At 34.9% G+C, this 19932-nt stretch overlaps 3 protein-coding genes across 7 annotated transcripts; 2 read left to right on the top strand and 1 right to left on the bottom strand.

Moving 5' to 3' along the window:
* The first annotated feature begins 10 nt into the window (after positions 1 to 10).
* On the top strand, positions 11 to 9959 carry LOC117122703 (probable palmitoyltransferase ZDHHC12). 5 transcript variants are annotated; one of them, XM_033268393.1, is made up of 6 exons: positions 11 to 86; positions 1561 to 1726; positions 2207 to 2340; positions 5913 to 6050; positions 7007 to 7173; positions 8314 to 9959. In XM_033268393.1, the coding sequence occupies exons 2-6, from the start codon at positions 1600 to 1602 to the stop codon at positions 8630 to 8632; spliced, it is 885 nt and encodes a 294-aa protein (XP_033124284.1). In that variant the 5' UTR covers positions 11 to 86; positions 1561 to 1599; the 3' UTR covers positions 8633 to 9959. The 5 variants fall into 5 exon arrangements, with proteins under 5 accessions (XP_033124284.1, XP_033124286.1, XP_033124285.1 ...); XM_033268395.1 differs by having other exon boundaries at positions 17 to 86; positions 1558 to 1726; XM_033268394.1 differs by having other exon boundaries at positions 30 to 94.
* A 1949-nt stretch (positions 9960 to 11908) lies between these two features.
* On the top strand, positions 11909 to 16469 carry LOC117122697. Its single transcript, XM_033268383.1, has 4 exons — positions 11909 to 12344; positions 12673 to 12718; positions 14684 to 14794; positions 15959 to 16469. Exons 1-4 carry the CDS (start codon positions 12090 to 12092, stop codon positions 16456 to 16458), a joined length of 912 nt encoding a protein of 303 aa, XP_033124274.1. The 5' UTR covers positions 11909 to 12089; the 3' UTR covers positions 16459 to 16469.
* A 244-nt stretch (positions 16470 to 16713) lies between these two features.
* On the bottom strand, positions 16714 to 19926 carry LOC117122692 (serine/threonine-protein kinase pdik1l-B-like). The gene has a single exon (XM_033268377.1). The coding sequence runs from the start codon at positions 19863 to 19865 to the stop codon at positions 18822 to 18824; it is 1044 nt and encodes a 347-aa protein (XP_033124268.1). The 5' UTR covers positions 19866 to 19926; the 3' UTR covers positions 16714 to 18821.
* Positions 19927 to 19932: the final 6 nt, after the last annotated feature.

Consider the following 19932-nt stretch of genomic DNA (forward strand, 5'->3'; position numbering starts at 1 on the left):
ATTTACACAGCGCCCCCACAATAACAAAACAAGATCCCAAGAGATAAAAGATGATGAAAGGTCATTTGAAACTCAATTTTTAAAAGGTTGATATGTAAGCTTATATATAAGTGTTATTGCTTTATATTGTAATTATCTTTTTCTCGTACTAAATTAATAAAATGCTGTAGTAAAAATTATGGTCTTTAGTGTTTAAACAAATGTAAAAATGATTGTCCAATGCTAGGCCCAGCAATGTCAATGGTGCAGCGCAGAGAACGATCCGAACGAAGCCATTCTGACCGCCGGGAGTTCATTCTAAATCTGTAGATAGGCCTAGGCTGTTAGACGTTCCAACCCATGGGCTCAAAATTCGGGTGATGGCCGGGTGGTACTGTAGGTGCGACGGTAAAGGCGCCTCACCTTCGAAATGTGGAAAATCCAAATTGTCTTTTGATGATGCATGTATTTGAAGTCAAATGATTGCAACATTTTTCCTATGGATGAGTATGATGATGATCGATAGATAGGCCTGGCCTAAAAAACTAATGTTAGCATTCTTGAAGAGTGATGTTTATCATGTTTTTGAGCACTTAAAGAATTCACAAAGGTTACATCAGATCGGCCCCTGTGGGTGTGGTCAGACGGCACTCTCAGACAGAGAGTGTTAGGGGCGAAGCCCCTGAAGCAATGACAATTTATTGATTTGAAAGACTAGCCTACTTACTGTATTCAATATCAATTATTATTTATAAAATGTAAAAATATATATAATTTAGTATTCTTCCTGGGAAAAGGGTCCAGCTCTCCACAACAGGGTACTCTATCACTGTCCCCACCGCCTGCACCCAGAAGGCCGTTGTATGCCGACATTATTGATAAAGTCACAGGCACAAAGAAAAAATTGACACCGAAAAACTCAAATTATGGTATCAAAAGTGAAACTGGTAGATTGACAGCAGGGTTCCTTTCAAAACCTATTGTTTCTTCTAATGATTAAATGCAACTGCATTCCCTCCATACTGTAAAGTTTTAATTGCGCGGAGGATACCTAAAAAATCAGCTTAAATTTGCGCGGAAAATCACTAGGAAACTAGGTGTACGTAATTGTAATTGCTGCATAATTGCATTGCTTATATTAAGATTTGATCAAAAACCTAATTTTCAGAAAAATCTGCTCAGAAATCAGCCCTTATTTTCCGAAATGCGCAAGCGGATTTCTAGGCCAAATTTTTGCGCGGAGAATTTATTCCCTGTGCAAAAATTACTATAGAGACTGGTACTCCCTAACCGTCATTAGACTTAAAGCTAAGCAAATCCATGGAGAACACAATGCAACGATGTGTGCGCAACAGATCATTTCTTGTCTGACGATGCCCTCAGTCTAATACTGATAACCAGTTGACGCTTTGGGTTGGCAACTGCTGACGAAGAGCAGAGACGGGCATATCTAATTGAATTCAAATGGAAAATTATAAATTAGTTTATTTACCACAAGTTTATCTGTTAATGATCATGATAATTAAAACTGCCTTTATTGCTAATTGGTTTTTAAAATTTCAACTTTTTTTTCATTCATAGAGAGATCTTTCATACTAGTACTGTTGTTGCATACAAGCAATGAGTACTCAAACGATAATGAGGTGCCTTGGACTAGATGCGAAGGTATTGACAGGTGTCTTCATCCGTGTTGTCCACTTGTGTCTCACTGTTGGTGTTACATGTGTCCTCATCTTCATGGATACAGGTAAGATGAAATTCTGCAAACTGAAGAGGGCACCAATGATGACAACATGATGACGGCAGTAATGATGGTGATAACGGGGTGGGGCATGTTATAAACATTGACTCCTGGATCCTATAACTAATGTTATTAATTTTGTGAATGTGAACATGATTCGTGGGACACTGTCACAATTATAAAGATCATTCAGTTATTGCATCAAGATTTCAAAAAATATGATGATGTTATATTGATTATTTATAATATGCACCTCACAGCAACATATCAACATTTGCTTCCCTTATTTGGGATACTGAAAATCCTATTAATTACAGCTATTTGTGCTTTTTCGCAGTTTTCAAAAATTAATCAAAATCGCATCTTTCTCCAAAATAATTCTTCTTTCGCAAACATTTTCCGAGTACCTTGTATCCTTTGGCAAAATGCACTTAAATATATATATTTGTTGAAATCTTTTTAATACTTGTGTATGTTTATTCATAGAATTAAAGGATGCAATCAATGATAGGAACATATTCCTTATCTCAGCATTTACTGCACTCGTCACAGTGTCTGGCTCACTCTACTTTGCTGCTAGCCTTATGGATCCAGGCTATGTTCCAAAGGGTAAAGAAAAGGTAAAACAACATTTAAATATTTGTGATTAATGATGTATAATAGAGGATGAGGACGTACTGAATACATCAAATAGTTAGTTACTGAATTCATTGTATAGTTTTCTGACAAATTCAAACTATTGTAGTCATTGAAAGATCCCTATTCAGTGGACATCCCTATACCAAACGGACACTTTGCCACAATATGAGGTCTCCTTTAACTCTCTGATCAAACACTATTAGTACAGCCTTACTAAAGGAAGGGGGTGTTGCTTAGTTTGTCAAACGGTCAGTTCAACCCCCATTCAATTGTGTCCTAGGGGATACTATAATATTTAACCCATTTTCTCTATTTTTTAATTTGAAGATTTGCCATGAATAAATACATTTTTAATGTTTTTTAAATTAAAGTATCTTTAATTGCTTAATTAAATTTCATTTAATTTCATTATTTATTTGGTCAAACACAAAATGGGGAGACCAGGGCCAACCAAAGTGAACTGAGTCACTGATACACACAGATACAAAAATAAAGATTCAAAAATAGAGAAATCACAAAAACAAAGAATCAAAATGAAGATGAACCTTTCAAAGAAAATAAAATGGGCTCTGTAGGACTGCAGCATCAACTAACCCAAACCCAAGGAGGCCTAATGGCAGTTAAGTGAAAGAAAGCTTGAGTCCTGGATTTATGGTGTAAAAACCACAAGCGATCAGTGTACATACAATTGATAGTTATGCAATCAAAGACCATGCTGCAGTCCAAGATGCACACCAACACAAAAAAAAAAATAAAACAAAAAAATATCAAGAAAACAGAGCATTTTCAACTAATTTTATTCAATGAGTGTTTAATTAATTGGTGTATATAGTATTAATATAATATATTTGGAAGGTCTTGGATTGAACTCCAGATGGCGATTGACATTGTAGAAATGCAAAATAATTTAATTGTTTTACCATTCCTTATGGAATAGACATTCAAGTTGTTTGTTTTTTCTTCTATAATCTTCAAATAAATAAACAGCATTTCAGTTTTATGTAATGAAAAAAGGGTCTGTATTTGATGATTTTTACTTTACCAAACTATGAATTTAGCAAATTATGGATAAAAAAAGTACTGGGGGTTCTTAACTTTAGTTGGAAAAAACAAAATCATATTTTTTTTTATTCACACAGATTATTGAATACAGACCCGTTATACATTACATAACTGTTTCTCTTATTTATTTGACATTTCCAAGACTTGCGCTTACTGTATATTCTAAATATAGTCGAAATTTAAACTAGAACTTTAACTAGTCCTAGTTTCAACTTCAATTTGTATTCATAAGCAACGTAGTCGATGTTCCAACTACGACTAAATCAAGTCCTAGTTCATCTGAAGACGGCTGGCAAGCAACGAATATCAAACCAACGCGATCATTTATTTAGCAGAGGATCTAGTAACTCGGATGCATATCAAGCCCCTGTCTGTCATTTAAAAATGTATTTCTTCATAATGCATAATAGATCACCAGTTGTTTATTTTTCTATAATAATACTAGTAGAACTTAACAATGCATACAGTAACACTTGAAAATTGAAACAATCACTAAAAATTTGCTTTCTGTGGAGTATTATTAAATTGAAACCATGCGAGGGCGGCTGCATTGTTGTTGTGATGACGGTGTAGCTTGTTACCACAAATCAACATGCAAGGGATTTTTTTGATAATCAGTAACCACTGAATATGGTATTAATGTTCCCATTTGCAAACTTAAATGTTTATTCCCTGTTACACTGTGTTCTACAAAAATATATGTTTTTAAACATATACAATTCGGCCTGCATAGGTAAATTTAGTCAAGATGCGTGTGATTTAGTCGTAGTGCTCTATTCAAACTTCATTTTAAGAATTCCGGAGTTAGTTTGCATTTACAGTAGTCTCAGCAATCAAAGCATTAAATGATCAAATAGTTTCATCTGGTTGTGTAACTGTATCCAATTATTTTTAAATAGTAAACCATTTTTTTTCAAGACGAAAGCTAGTATAAGTACATCAAAAAAATATTTTTTATTTAAAAATAATTGGATTACAAAGCATTGAAGCTGGCAAAAAGATACACAATACATTAGCATTTGAAATATTTAAATTGAAGAGGCAGCTTATTAATCAATTTATCATTAGATTTCATCATTACTAATTTACAAATTTTCCCATGTCATAATACCTAGAATGTTAAATTCAATTTTTCACTGAAATTGGGTAAATCATGATTAAGTTTGGTGCTACTGTATCTAAAGTTATTAGGTTATTATTAGGTTGGTTGTATTTTACAGTATCACAAGTACAATATGGTTTATGGGAAGTAGAGCATTTTAATTTCCTTTGTATGTCCCCAATATTCCAATCAGCAAAAAAGCACACACCAAATCAAATAGTTTAATACGTATATTCTCTGAATTCAGGCTTCGCACAATCTTGCCAAATGACCAGGGTGACCTATATAAATGCCCTTTATAGGTAACCTTGAAAAGCAATTTTTGGATCCATGTTGATCTGTTTCTAAAGCCCACTTTCCTGCTGTGACATCAATCTCTTGTATTGGACATCCTCATACTGTTATATGCTTCTTACATCCAGCCACATGCACCAAACTTTAAAGTAAGGCCTGTGCTGGGAATATTATATCCTCTGCGCATTTCGGAAAATAAGAACCGATTTTTGCGCAGATTTTTCTGAAAATTATGCTTTCTCCTAATCTTAATACTGTATATAACCAATGTATTATACAGTAATTACGATTTTGCAAATCTATTTTCGTCACGAATTTTCTGTGAAAATTTGAGCTAGTTTTTGAGGTCTCATCTGCATTAACTAAACAAACTTTACAGTATGCCACATACAGACCTATAGCACTTGGATGTCGGTTGTTCCATAGTAGTGTAAAGACTGAATGTGTGTAAACAGTATACTACAGTGATGGTTATTCAAGGAACTTTGTGATTATGGCTGTAGTCTAGCCCAGGTTTCGAACACGGATCCATAATTACTGTTAAGCCACTTTCATACAGAGCTATTGTAATATTGCGGGAATCTTCACGGCGTTCCATCTCAGACCTAGTAATATTACCACAATATTGCCATTACAGTGCGTTCCGGCGTGTGTGTGAAACGAAAGCAGGTCACATTCCTGCAATATATTACTTTTATTCAATTTAAATAAAGATAAGAAATGTTAAGAAAAGGTAGAAAATAGTTGTTAGTATACATTATATAAGAAATAACTAGTAGGCCGGTTATGTCATAAATCTAGGCCTAGCATTATGGTTACAGGCAAACTTGCATTTTGTTTATACAGTTGACACTAACAATGGTATTCCGGAGTACGTAATCCATTCATACAGAGAGGCGTTATATTACAAAAAATATTACTGCAATATTGCCAGCTAGTTTGTCTGAAAGTGGCTTAAGAGGCACAAATCTTATCTCTGCCAAACCCGCAGCATTACATGGTCATGATCCACAAAAAATATCTGCCAAGCAATTTTAATGTTGATTGTAGCCTACCACCAATGAATAAACAGTCATATATTATGTTTAATCACAGAGACAAGCAACATTTACGGTTAGCCTGAGCTCTACAGATGACTCAGATGAGGGAGACGAAGAGTGTAACATTGAATCAGAAGCGGCCATGATGCTTGGAAAGCTGCGCCGAAGGAAGTGTGACTCTTGCTGTGTTGAGGTATGCTTTTTTGTTAAAAGTTCACATCTGTATTGACATAGAAATAAAAACAAACCAAGATGAAAACCTCATATTGCTGCTTTTTGAGAGGTGAATTTGTGGGGTGAATGCATGCTGAATGTAAATTATTCAACACTAAGCCAGACACACACAACCCGATGATACGCATACAACAGATAATTTTTTAATGATGTCGCGAAAATCTCCCGGTAATTGGAAAGCCTCCCAAACTCCCTGAATTAAGCAAAAGCAAGTATCTTCGGAAAATAACCCATTCCTGCAAATTCATGTTTGCATTTGTTTACTACTTTGTTGTTAGTGCCCATGGATATTATCACCATGTGCCACAAAATAAGAATGTGTTCGGAACTCATTTAACCATATCTCCCTGAATTGGTTATTGTCAATTAGAGTATTACAATTATTGTCCTGACACTTGCATGGTTTATTTTTTACAATATCCAACCATGTTTTGTAAAATTATACTATATATACTGTATAGAGAAGATCAAAAATAAATCAAATTTATTTCACTTGCAGCTTAGATTACATACACTATTCAATCAAGTAAATGAAAGAAAACAAAGCAAACAAGGGTTTCTGAGTGTGCATAAGCCCATATCAACAACTGCTCTATAGATATTAATAAAATGTAAAGAAGATTGTTGTACAGACAAATGTTTTTATTACCTCGCACTGGTTTTATACCTCCATGCTGTACAGCTTAATCTAGTGTTGTGTAAATTTATTTTTAGATTTTTTTTATGTATCTGTCTTCATAGAGCTGTGGTTTTAGTTGAAGGGATCCTCAGTTGAAATCCTGTTTGAATCAATATTTTTGTCTAATGAGTGAATAAAACAACATTCTAAATACTTCACTATGAGGTTTATATAAGCATAAAGAACTATATGCTTGATGCTGAACAGGCTAAATTCATAATGTATTATCATTTTAGCAACCAGTGCGTTCTAAGCATTGCTCTGAGTGTCGCCGGTGTGTACGTAAGTTTGATCATCATTGCCCGTGGCTGGAAAACTGTGTTGGGGAACGAAATCATAAATTCTTTTGGCTGTTTCTCCTTTGCGAAATGGTGTTAATTCTATGGACAATTAAGATAACATGGTAAATATTAAATTTCCTTTATTTGAGCTACTGTACTCATGAATTCTCAGACACATTTTGAAAATTACTGTCCTGTAATAAGTAAACAATCCTTTTTACAAGACAACATCACTGGTGGATCCAGAATTTTGTTTGCAGGGGTGGCATGAGTGGCAATCAAGGACCAATTGTCCAAAAGGTGTGCAAACTGATCAACAAAGAGGGGTTTTTTTTTGGGTATTCCGATACCTATTGTGCCTATGCCATCTGGATGCCTTAGAGGTTTAACCATTTTAATCTCTTCTAAATGATTGCAAACTCAGTAACATTTTGGCTGCTGCTTAGGGAGGTGGAGGGAGAGGGGGGTAAACTCACCCCTTTGCTGCCCCCAGGATCCACCACTGAAACATATACACATGATGCTCTATATATAAACTAAGGTAATGCGCAGATTATAATTTTTTTTGGTAGAACTTACACATACTTCAGTTCAAAAAACAAAAAAAAATCAATGCAAAAATAGCCTACAGTACTGTACATAATGTTTTTTTTTTTTGGTCAAATTACCCAAGCTGTGTGGTAAGTGAACATTGCTTAGAAAGAGGGGCAGATTTAGGGGGAAGGGAAAAAAAAGAAAGAAAGAAAAAGAAATAATTGATCGCCCAAAACGCCTCAGAGTTTATTTTCAGGCGTCTAGAACACAAGATTTCACAGGGGCATTCCCCCGGACCCCGTAGGCTAGTATTATCTCGATCGGCCCCACTTTAGACCCCCTTTTTTATACATCTCTGGATCTGCCCCTGGAGAAAATAACTAGGTTTAATCCAAGTTTAATTTGCTACCAATGCCATTGTGGGAAAATATCCATATTTAAATAGCATATTTTTCCTGAGCAGAAAATTCAATGGCAACTGCATGACTGTATTCAGTGGGGTATCCAACAGAATGTTTACAATTCCAGGACAGGACACACCAACAACGTCAATATATATTCTAAAAATCTAAAATTGTTGTTGAACATTCAGTTAATACCAGATATATTTTAATATAATATTTTGAATTTTTTTATGCTAAAAATAGAGTAACTCATATGGCTACTCGAAAGTGCAGTTTCAATTAATTTGAATAAATTAATTTTCCATGTATTCCGATTCTGTTTAGGAGTGGATTTAAAAGTGAACCTTCTGCTGAGAAATGGTTTAAAACAAATGCCCTAATTCTCATCGCTTTTATGATACTCCTTCTATCTGGATTTGTTGTCGTGAGTTTACTCTGCTGTCACACGTTCATGATGTTCACAAACCAAACAACTTGGGAATTCATGGCACGTCATAGGATTACGTACCTGAAGAACGTTGAGGAGAATGTGAACCCATTCGACGAGGGCTACATAAGGAACTGCATCAAATTCCTTTGCTCATGTGCGTACAGACCGTGGGAACTTGCTCTAGGGAAACATTATGAGCTTCAAAAAGTATAGCATATCTTTCTGCCAAGACCTGCCTCTAAGATATTGTTGGTAAGCGCCTTGAGACAGTTTTTATTGTAGCAGATGTTATAAAATTGCTTGACCATTGACCATTGTTCCTCAAGCTTGAGCTATTTGTGAGACAGCACTTGTGTTTGTGAGAGAAGCGGGTATTCCTGTCTCTGTTCTGATTGGTTAGTTGGTAAGGTTGTTTGACACTACAGAATGGTCCACTGGATCTAATGATGTCACAAAAATCATTATCTTGGGTATAAAACAGTAACAAATCGTTAATACTATAGAAAACGGAACATTTTGAATATAGTCTACTGTATATTTAAATTGTATTAAAGCTTCTGAGCAGATACATTTTATTTATTTATGGTTGATTCTTAAAATTGAAGAAAGAGCTGACTAATTTCATTCTGTTGATAAAGAGCTTTACATGCAGTATATAAGGTTATATTTATATGTATAGACCATGGGAACTTGTTTTAGGGGAAAAAAATTGAGAAATGTGTAGCATTTTCTCACTTGTACATTCCAAAAATGTGAACAAAATAGTAGGTTTTTATAAGGAAATATATTACATATACGTTCATGTGTGTGGAAGCTAACAAAAAAACCTTCAGAAACTTATGTTTAAATCAACTAGTTATTATATTTCTATTATTATATTAATGTTACATTTCTATAGCAAGTATTTATTAATGTGCCTATTATAAACCTGGAAATGCACTGATATTTGTGTCTGTTAAACTTACCAAATGTTTGATCAGACAGTTTATGATTGACTTGGATCACTGTGTCTTTCTAAGTCTGATAGAAGTCAACAATACTAGATGATGTTTTTGCCCTACCTGATGTGTTTGCCCTACCTGATGTGTTATTGTACTTAATGCTCAGTATTTTACCAAGTAAGTGCAAACAAATATGATAAATAATGTAAGCCTATGTTGAATCTGACAGACTTTAAAGATCTGGTTTTCATCTTCTCGAAATCCTATTATTATAACTACACTACTACTTCTTCTAATCTCTGCAACTTTAAATCGCAAATTAAGACCATGTTGTTCTCCGAGGGTATCACACTTGCATAGTGCGCCTTTGATCTTTTTTGGAATTGGCGCCTTATAAATTCCTGATATTATTATTATTATTGTTGTATATGCTAAGCTTAGCATCGTGTGCAATACTGTACTGTAATACCAGTTGCTAAACATTCATAGGATTTTTTATTTTATTTTGATGACAGAAAATGATACCTAATTTGTGAATGAGCAGAAAGTGTGATCTAATGAAATAAAATAAGTTGGTTAAACTTTCTTCAGCAAAGAAGCTGTTGTTTGCCTATATCAGAATTTTTATTCAAAAGTCAACTTGCAGCCGTCCTATGTCATGACGAGGTTGTCGGACCAAAATTATTAATTTGTCTATCCAAATAAGTTAATTTGATTGCCAATCCCTAATATTGTCACATAGCACCCTGTCATCTGTGACCTCCATTGGCTACCATTCAGATGTTTTCAAATGTTCATACGAATATATAGAATAATTAAAGAATCATCTTCAAAATGATGCCCTTAACTTTTAAAGCACTGCACTGTGTTGCTCAAACTTACATAATGCAACTTATTTCAATTCTTAACCCTTCACAGAAATTGACCCCCTCATCGAAGTTCTTACTCACAATCCCAAAGGTCAGTACTCTACTTCATGGGCAAACTTGGATCGTTTTCCTTTGCTTTCTTGTACTCTGTGGAATGAACTGCCTGAACACATCAAGCAGGATTCCACACACGAGAACCTGAAGACTTTACTCAAAACAACGGCGGCAGAAGCGGTGGTGGGGGGAGGCATTGGCCCTCCACTTTTTGTAATGGAGGGGGGGGGGGCAGGGGCTGCCCTTCTACTTTTGTGACTGTTCCCAGCATTACCAGTGACAAACATTTAACGAACGCTGCAATGTCATTATTATTATTATTACTTGGTGCTTTATAAGGCTATTTACGCCTTATAAATCGACCTATTATTATTATACTATTTGGGTTTTTTTGGTTTTTTTTCAAACGAACATTACAAGTTTCCTTCTTGAGTTGAGCAACCAGATGTTGATTGACGTCTGTAAACACGCATGAAGAAAAGAATGGAATCGCCCGCTTAAATGCGTTAATTCTGTATTTAGGCACAGGGTCGAGGTCTTCACTCTTTATGGAGTGACGCTCATAGTTCTCTTTATGTTAACCATGAAGATGTAGGCCTAAGTGTGACTGATTGGCTTACAGTAAACCATCAAACTAGCGTGATATAACCACATTTAAATTCCAAATACTTTAACGAAAAAAAGATACTCAATTATCCCATTTATTAAAATAAAGTACGCCGATGGTTAACTACAGAATTTACAGTTAATGTATTATACTTTGTATAAACTATTAAATAAAGAAATCTTTCGAATAAAAAAATATTTTGCTTGACATTAGGAAACAGAATGATAGGCTATGTCAAGTGTTATATTGAACAGTGGCAGAATTACCTTTCCTAGTCAGCACGGCCCCACACCCTTCTAATTTTTTTTAAATTACAAGTTAAAGTACCATTTATGGGCTCCTATAGAAGGGTAATTTTCATCCATCGGGGGAAAGAGTAGGTTTCGTCGTGGAATACCCATAGGCCTATCAAGGATAGGCCTACCCCTCATGATATATAATTCATTGTGATTGTGGAAGCAATTACAAAACTTATGAAGTCATATTACAGTAGCTTGATGCCAATAAAATAACTAGAAAAATTCACCAAACCAATTATCCGTAGCTTCCTCCCACCGGGGCATTGACGCCCCCTGGCCCCCAGCCTAGATACACGCTTCGCTCGCACACTGGACCTTATGAAATTGCACCCCCCCCCCCATCATGTTCAAAAGTGTTCCGCTGCTGTTGACTCAAAACGTTTTTTTTTTTTGTTTTTTTTTTAATCTTTTCCCTCTTCTCCCACTCCTTCAGTGTCTGTGTGTGAGTGTGTGACTGTATAAAGCACAACGATAAAGCTTTATTATTAATATTATTATTAATCAACTCCAATAACACTTAAATTCACAAATATGTTTTTCATTTTCATTCTCATTTTAATCATATATTTTTCAAAAATATCAATAATACATATACAGTAGGCCTATTTTTAGATGAACACTTTGTTAAAAGAAAAAAAAACATGGCACGTTTAAAGTGTAAATTAGTTACTATAAATAAAAGTCTGACTTTCACATCTCTGCATGTCCAAAGTTGGCATTATCGCCCCTTATTAAAGGTATTAATTCATGCCGAGATCGGATTTTGGAACTTTACAGTTTATTACAAAAACAGTAACTTAAATAACCTTAGAAAACATAGTAACAACGTCATTTCTGGTGTGCACTTACAGACAAAAATAGCCATCAGCACTCATTCTGCAATAGGGTTTAGCCTAAAACATGTTACTATTAGGACACATGGCTGTTCAAACGAGAACACAGGACGATATTAACCTGGTAACAGAAACCGAAGTTTCAGATTCCAGTATTTGCACTCATCCTCAGATGTGTCCTAGCAGCTTACATTCAATGAAAGAGCAATTATTCCGCGTGTTATTAACATTTGGAATGTTGATATGTCTCATCAGTACTGCAGTGATGATATCCTACATAAGTTCTCAGAGAGTTCTTATTAATCACCTATTGGCAGTTGAGGTAAAATAATACATTCATTGAAGTCTATTTTTTCCTTTTGATAATTTTAGTGTAGAAAGTTTTAAATGCATCTCTTCTTATATTTTACCTTAAGCCTATATTCAATTAAAATAGCCTTAGTACAGTCTATCATTGGTAAGTCCATAGTGACAAACTTTTAGTTTCGGGAATTTAACTGGTAAGAATTACGCAAATGAGGAATTCGTGGAAACTGCAAAAATGAAAAAAAAAGATTTGTCAGAACCTGGGAGAATTAATTTGACCTGAGGCAACAACGATACCCTGACCCTTTTTCACAGAAGATAACATAATAATGCTCTTTTTATAGGAATCGAGATCAGATTCGACCAACATCCAGGATCATGTCATTGGCAGTAAGTACAATATCGTCTAAATGCAGTTAGTTGTACAATATACCTTTTTTATGCGGAGCATAATTGTTGCCTTAGAAATAATAATGGACATTTTAATTCTTGTACCATGTGAACAAATTATTTTAAAAAAAAACAAAAAAAAAACCTGCTTACACTTGATTTGACATTAAGTGTCTGAACAACTCATATCTCAGATATTTGGAATAAAATAAGACCTAATATTATAATTAAATCTGGAATAGATCGAGTCCTAATGAATTTAATAAACATAAAAAACATTTTGCATGCTACATATTGTAATAGGCTATTAGCAGAAATAGTATTAATTAATATACCTAATAATACGGCTGTAAATCAGAGATGTAAATAAAAGTTCAGAAACAGCAAGCAGAGCAATGTACATGTAATGAAAATTCTTCAAGCAAACTTTTTTTTAGATTGCTATTTCGTATGCCAGACGTTATTTCCAGAAAACGGGTTGTATGTCAAAATTCTTAATATTCTTACTGCAATTTAATGGGCAGATTTTATGTGTATTCTCGTTTACTACACCTAGCATTGGTTTCAAGTTTTCGGGGAATCGCTTACCAGGGGTAATAAAATGCCCGCAAATCCAATTAATCAGACGATAGTAAGAGTGCATAGTAAGCGATGTCGGGATGGGAAGGTTGAACATTCAACTTTGGCTTGTGTTGCAGACGAATCGGGGTGCCTTTCCGATTGCGTCAGGGCAGCTAGCAATGCATTCTGAATTGTTTGCAACGCAATCGGCAAAGTTGCACACGGTTCAACCTTTCCGACAACTGTTGGCGACTGTCGCTGATAGGGTGAGCGATTTTATGGAAACCAAGCTGCATTCGGGGCTGCATTCAGCTGACCAACCAAAGGAGTCGGTAATAGCGTGTAGCGATTTTTGTGGAAACCAGGAATTGATTGGTCGGTCGCATCGGGGCGCCTTCTCAAATGTGTCGGCGACTAATACGCAGTACAAACGATTGCACTGGAAACGCTGTAGCGACAGTGTAGCAATTGCAATGAAATCAGAGTTCAATTGATCTCCATTTGGAAGTTAAATAGCAACAAAATTTCATGATTATTTATTTTATAAATGGATTCCCCCTATTGGCATTGGAAAGTGTGTTTGCTGGAATAGAACTATCGAATTTATTGACTGAAAGGTTTAAGGCGTCACATGTAGATGGTAGAAACAACGCCGAACACAAAATATATCGTTCGCGAAAGTTGTAGTTAGGTATGTCAAAAAATAACGTTCACACAACGTTGTAGGAAAGTTCAAACGTAATTGTAGTGCCATTACGTTGTAAGTGCGTATTTATGCATGTTCTACAAAATAACGTTTCAACATCAAACCATAATGTCATGATAACGTTCTTATAACTTAATATTGTTAACTAATATACTAAGAGAGGCCCACTCAATGAAAGAAGTTTTTCAACCTTGAAATTATTATTTATATCATTTATTTATATAATTTATCATTAATCACTTCTGTTTAATATTTGCTGAAAATTAAAACATCATTTTTTCAATTATAATAACTAAACATGCCGACGACAATCTGTTGGACAACTAAATATATAAATATAATGTATACTGTATAATATCAAGTTTCTGATATAATTCAAATAAGAAATGATATACCTATATTTAATTTATTAAACGTGTGTACATTATTAATACTAACCATTTTTACAATGTAATAATAAGGCTTATCTCGAAAGGAAGCCTATTTGATTGGAAGCACATGGGTCTCTTTTTTGGCTTTTTTTTTCTTTCGAGATTTCTTTTGTAATCTAGAGGGGTGGGGGAGGTGTGCTTCTGTCCAAGATGGGCTTCTTCTCGAGATCTAGCCCATTGGGGTTATATTCGAGGTTTCACGGTATGCAAGTTCCAGTGGTGATTTAAAACTAATTTAGACTCTCTTCAACGTACCCTCTTTTGCAGAAGACGATTATGTAACTCCTACTACAGAACCAAATACTTACCGAGGCAAAGTTACATATCAGCGCTGGGGGCGTGCGACATGTCCACCATTTGCGGATTTGGTTTACAAAGGTGAGTAATTCATGAAACATTGGTACAGTATTTGTTATGATAATTGTATGTGTAAGTCATTAAATTATACTGTATTACATGTGTAGCATTATATTGGCGAATCTGGGGGGTGGGGGTGTCCCCTTAGCTACAAGGCAAAAGAAATTGTAGACCTACATTTTCAGGACCATTGAGCCGGATTATTTTCTTACAGTGGGAAAATTATATACATGTCTGAATTTAAGGGAGTGTTGGGATGCATGTTCCTTTTAGAAATGTCAATTTCTAAAAGCTATTTTTGAAGTCTAAAAGTACAAAATAAAGGTACGGTAGGCATAGATCTTACATAAAAAGTAACAGTAGAACTTTCAAGTCTTGAGAAGAGTTTACTGTGGTTTTTATGAATTATATTGTTTTTAATTTTGTTTCAATACATCTTAGGCCTACATTTTCAAAAATATTAATGTATGTATAACCTTATGTAGATTATCTTCATAAGCAATATCACTTGGTCTCAATAAATTGTTTTTGAAATTATTTAACTATCTACACAAACAAGGCTTTACATATTTATGTATGAGATTCGAACAAATTGTATATTTTTTTATAACATATCTCAAACATCAGTGGCGGATCCAGGGGTTCAGGGCGAACCCCCTCTGTAAGAAATATATGGGCCCTGGCCTACAGAATGCATGCTAACCTACTTAGGCATAGTTTAGCAGATCGATTTAAAGTCCAATTAAAATGAATTGTTGATTATTGAAGTATTACATATGTTTAACAAATGAGTGGTAATAAAATATTCAATTTTTGGTTTATAAATATTAAAAATATTAGTATAAGCCCCGCCCACTGGAGATGTTCACTGAAGTGTGAGTAGAGCTGATGACCGCTTTAAGTGCCGGTCTTTAGTTAGGGGGATTCTTTGATTATAGACCAAAGCTTCTAACGATCACCAAAACCCCGATCCCGAAAGTGGTCTTTAATTGGTGGAGACCTGTATTTATTTATTTAGTGAGTTGACCATAGTAAGTTGGGCCCACATAATTCTGACCCCCTTAAATTTGAACCCAGATCCGCCCCTGTATTAGGTCTTATTTACCCCAACCATTTAAACAATACATCGTTCATTGTTGAACTACACTAACGTTACTATAATTATATAATATGGAGTTCTTTTAGGTTTCATGGCAGGAGGTGTTGAGGGCTTTTCTGGTGGTGGAGTAAACTACTTATGCCTTCCCGAACAACCATCATATGGTTTCACCGTGCCTGACGTCCAACTTTACAGGGCTCCAATTGGAGCGACTGAGTATCGCTTGGGTCAGTTAACTTTTACACCGATGGCCCATCTACACGCAGCAGATGTTCTGTGTGCCGTTTGCCTTGCAAATCGAAGTGCAATATTCGTCATGCCTGCCAAAAGCACATGTCCATCCGACTGGACTTTAGAATACAGTGGATATCTTATGGGTGCCAGGGAAGACAGAAAAAGAGCCGAGTTCGTTTGCGTTGATGGAAATGCAGCGGGTCGTGAAGGTACTACAAATGCCAACACAAACATAGCAACAAGTCAGATTTTCATCGCAGAGACTCGCTGCGTTGGAGGAACTACCGGTGGATTGCCTTGTCCACCATATGTGAACGGGGCTGAATTACCGTGTGCAGTTTGTACAAGATGAATGTAGGATTATATATATACTGTCTCTTATACACATCTTACTGCAGTGATGATATCCTACATAAGTTCTCCTAGCCGTACCTATTGTGTAATAGAGTGTATCTGGTGGTATTTGAATCAATTCAACCATGAAGCCTCTGTGGTCTAATGGTTATGACTCGTCTTGACAGCGAGAGGTCGCAGGTTCGAATCCCGTCAGAGGCATTTTATTACACATTTTCTTTATTCATGTATTTGTAGGACTACATTTCGTTGAGAGCTATGCTACACGATGTATTGTTATGTATTCATTTGAAAACTGCATTTACATTTTTTGATGATATATATATATATATATTTACATTTACATATATAATCATTGGTATTTTGCCGACATCTTATCATTGTTTACTTGTAATTAATCCACTCAATAACTTGTCACCGAATTTATATTTTGTGCTAACTAATTTCATATTTAACTTTGTTAATACCATCTCTTATTCTTTATGTATGTGTAAGATCTCCCAAGATTTCTCACGTTAACGTTGATAAAGATAGCAGGAGCTATCGAAATATCCGCTGATTTTGTTATATTTTAATAAATTTGTGTTGCGCAAGTCAACCTTCAATTATTGTACATCGTTTTTTCATTGTTTTTACATTATATCTATATATATTTATATAAGATGAATGTCAAAGTTTATCAATGTGAAATTTTAGAAAAGGATCGAAACACATACCAAATTCATAATCATTTTCCAGTTTCTTTGTCGAATTGAATAGGCCTACCGTAGTTAATTAATTTTGGTTTTTTAGTTTTTAAGCTTTACCAAATATCAATATCTAAGTTTTTGATATTTTTACCATTGTTAATACACCTCCACTCAGCTATTATCCATAATATGTCAATTTTGTTTACGAAATGTATACATAAGTAATATGTTGTCTCCATATAGGCTTATGAATATTTTATATATTTTATATGATTTCCTCCTTTTTTTTGGATTGAGCGCCAACTTCATTTTTTAAGGCTTCGGCCCGAGAATAAAGGAGCTGTAAAATAAATCAGAAAAGATCATTAACAAAAATTATGAATAAAAGAGGATGTATCCTAGGAAGTTAATAAATAATATCATTTGAAATGAGCTGTTCACTGTTTTATCTTTATAGGCTTTTCATATTTCTGGCAGATCGTTAAAATCTAATGATACTAATTTGGTATTTTCGGAACTCAAACACCAGAAATATTATTGGTAAAAATAAATGAATAAAACATTAGGCCTACAGAAATTTTGGCCGCGCTCTGGAAAGGTTTTTCTACGTTATCATGTCGTCGTACAAGCAGTGGAAACTGACTAGGCCTACATTATTAGCGCCCTCAATGCAGTCAAAAATATTGCTTTCATTCTGTTATTACTTAGAATGTTCATATCACGTAGAAACACGGAGGCAAGTTGAACTTGAGGAAGCCCAACTTAAATGATGAATATTTTTAGCTATAACATTTATCGTTCAACACATTGTTTAATTACTGGGGCACCTTGCGATATCACTTTAATGCAACCAGATGAGTTGTTCTTCCGGGTAGGTAGTGGCTTAACGAAAACAATGTCGAAAACGCATTTGTTATGCCTAATTATCAGAGAGGATAGTAACATTAACATACAAAATATAATAATTATCATACTGTTATATCCTTTCACAATTTAATATAAAATAGTATTTACAGTAGATTAAAACTGCTTTTTTTCTTTAAAGAGCTCAACATTCAACTTAATATTTTATCTGTGTAACTTTGAAAATCTTTTTTTTTCAATCTTTATGAAAAATCAATAAATGAAACAAATTATTCATATCCACTGCAAAATACAGTAATGCATTTGGAAACTTGTGCTTAAATCAAAGTCGAGTTCTATATATTTAACGAGTTCTATATATTTTTTTAAAAAAACAAGAAGCAATTAAAGTGTTACTGCCTTGATAACTAAATTCCTTCAAACCCTTTCAATTGGGCCGTAATTATTAGGCAGGTGTCAATGTGGGTGAGAATTTGACAAACAACATTTTCGTACATAAGTTGTAATCAATAGCCTGTATACAGCATTGCCACATACAATACATTGATATATTTTATTCATAAACAATGTATTGATGTTTCAGGTTTTGTGCCAAGTAACTTTACCAGGATATCCTGTACATGAATACAGAGATTACAGTAGTAGGTGTAATTCTAAATTGTATTATTTGGTATAAATTTATTTATTCCATGATCAAAATCGTTCCGTCGACAGAATTTGAAATATTTTGTTGTGGTCGCGTTGTAATGGAGAGTAACTTTATTACCCAAGTAAACAAATGTAATAACTTAAAGATTATGTTGTTAAGTCATAGTATTGTGCATTTTTTCCAGTTATTAAGTCTCCTTTGCTTTCGCTGCCGCTTTCTGTCTTTTTTTATCATTCTTTCATCTGCTTCTTCGATCTTCCGCGCAATTTCGCGCCAGATGTCTGTTTCAACATCTTTGTCAGACATTTTATCAATGGCACACTGTAGTTGGTAGGCACCAGGTCTCTCATGGTAATCCTTGCGCAGAAGACTATTTAACAGCAAAGTTAACTGAGGATTAATCCAAAGATCGGCAGGAAGGTGGTAATCCATATTAAAGAAAATTTCGTAATCAGCAACTGTAAGATTACCCATACAGACTACTAGTAGATCTCTCTTTACTCCGACTTGAGAGGTATTAATTTGGACCTTTTGTTTCAACATCATAGCGGCGAATATTGCACCTAGAGAGAATATATCTGCTTTGTGAGTGTAATGGAAACTTTGGGTCTCTGGAGCTTGGAAAAAGGGTGTCCCACAGCAAGTTCGCATGTACTTTCTCGATATGCACTTTTCCTGGGCCGAAGGATTAAATGTTTCTAGAAACACCTTAGCTAAGCCAAAATCGGATATTTTGACCACAGGCTCACCTAGATTGTTAAATTCAATGAGGATATTGTCAGGTTTGAGGTCTCTATGTACTACTCCCTGTTCATGAAGAAATGCCACCCCAGACGACAATTGTTTCATGAAACGTAGATTAGTTACCGAATCTTTGGATCTTTGAAGGATAAAATCATTCAACGTTCCTCCTCGACAAAGCTCCATCACCAAACAAAAGTGTTTTCCTTTTTGGAAGTATTCTTTCAGGTTCACAACATTCTCATGGTGTTTGACTTTCAGTAAAGCGTCTATTTCCTTCATTGCCTCACTTTTTAGCTCCTTCAGAGAATTGAAATTACTGCGTTTCAGTGTTTTGATTGCCCATGATGTCCGACTATTTTTGTCCCAAGCCTTGTAAACTTCACCACACATACCTTCACCAAGTTTATTTTGAATGGCGTAGCTTGTTCCAGTACCCATGTTGCTGAAAATCTTAATCATAAAAGCCTTTCCCGAGAAACAGTTCTTCTACCGTCAAAAGCTCATTCGGTGTTTACATCTATAAAAC

The sequence above is a fragment of the Anneissia japonica genome, unplaced genomic scaffold, assembly GCF_011630105.1.
Source record: "Anneissia japonica isolate Jap-2015-1 unplaced genomic scaffold, ASM1163010v1 scaffold287894_len555002_cov174, whole genome shotgun sequence".
Taxonomy (NCBI): Eukaryota; Metazoa; Echinodermata; class Crinoidea; order Comatulida; family Comatulidae; genus Anneissia; species Anneissia japonica.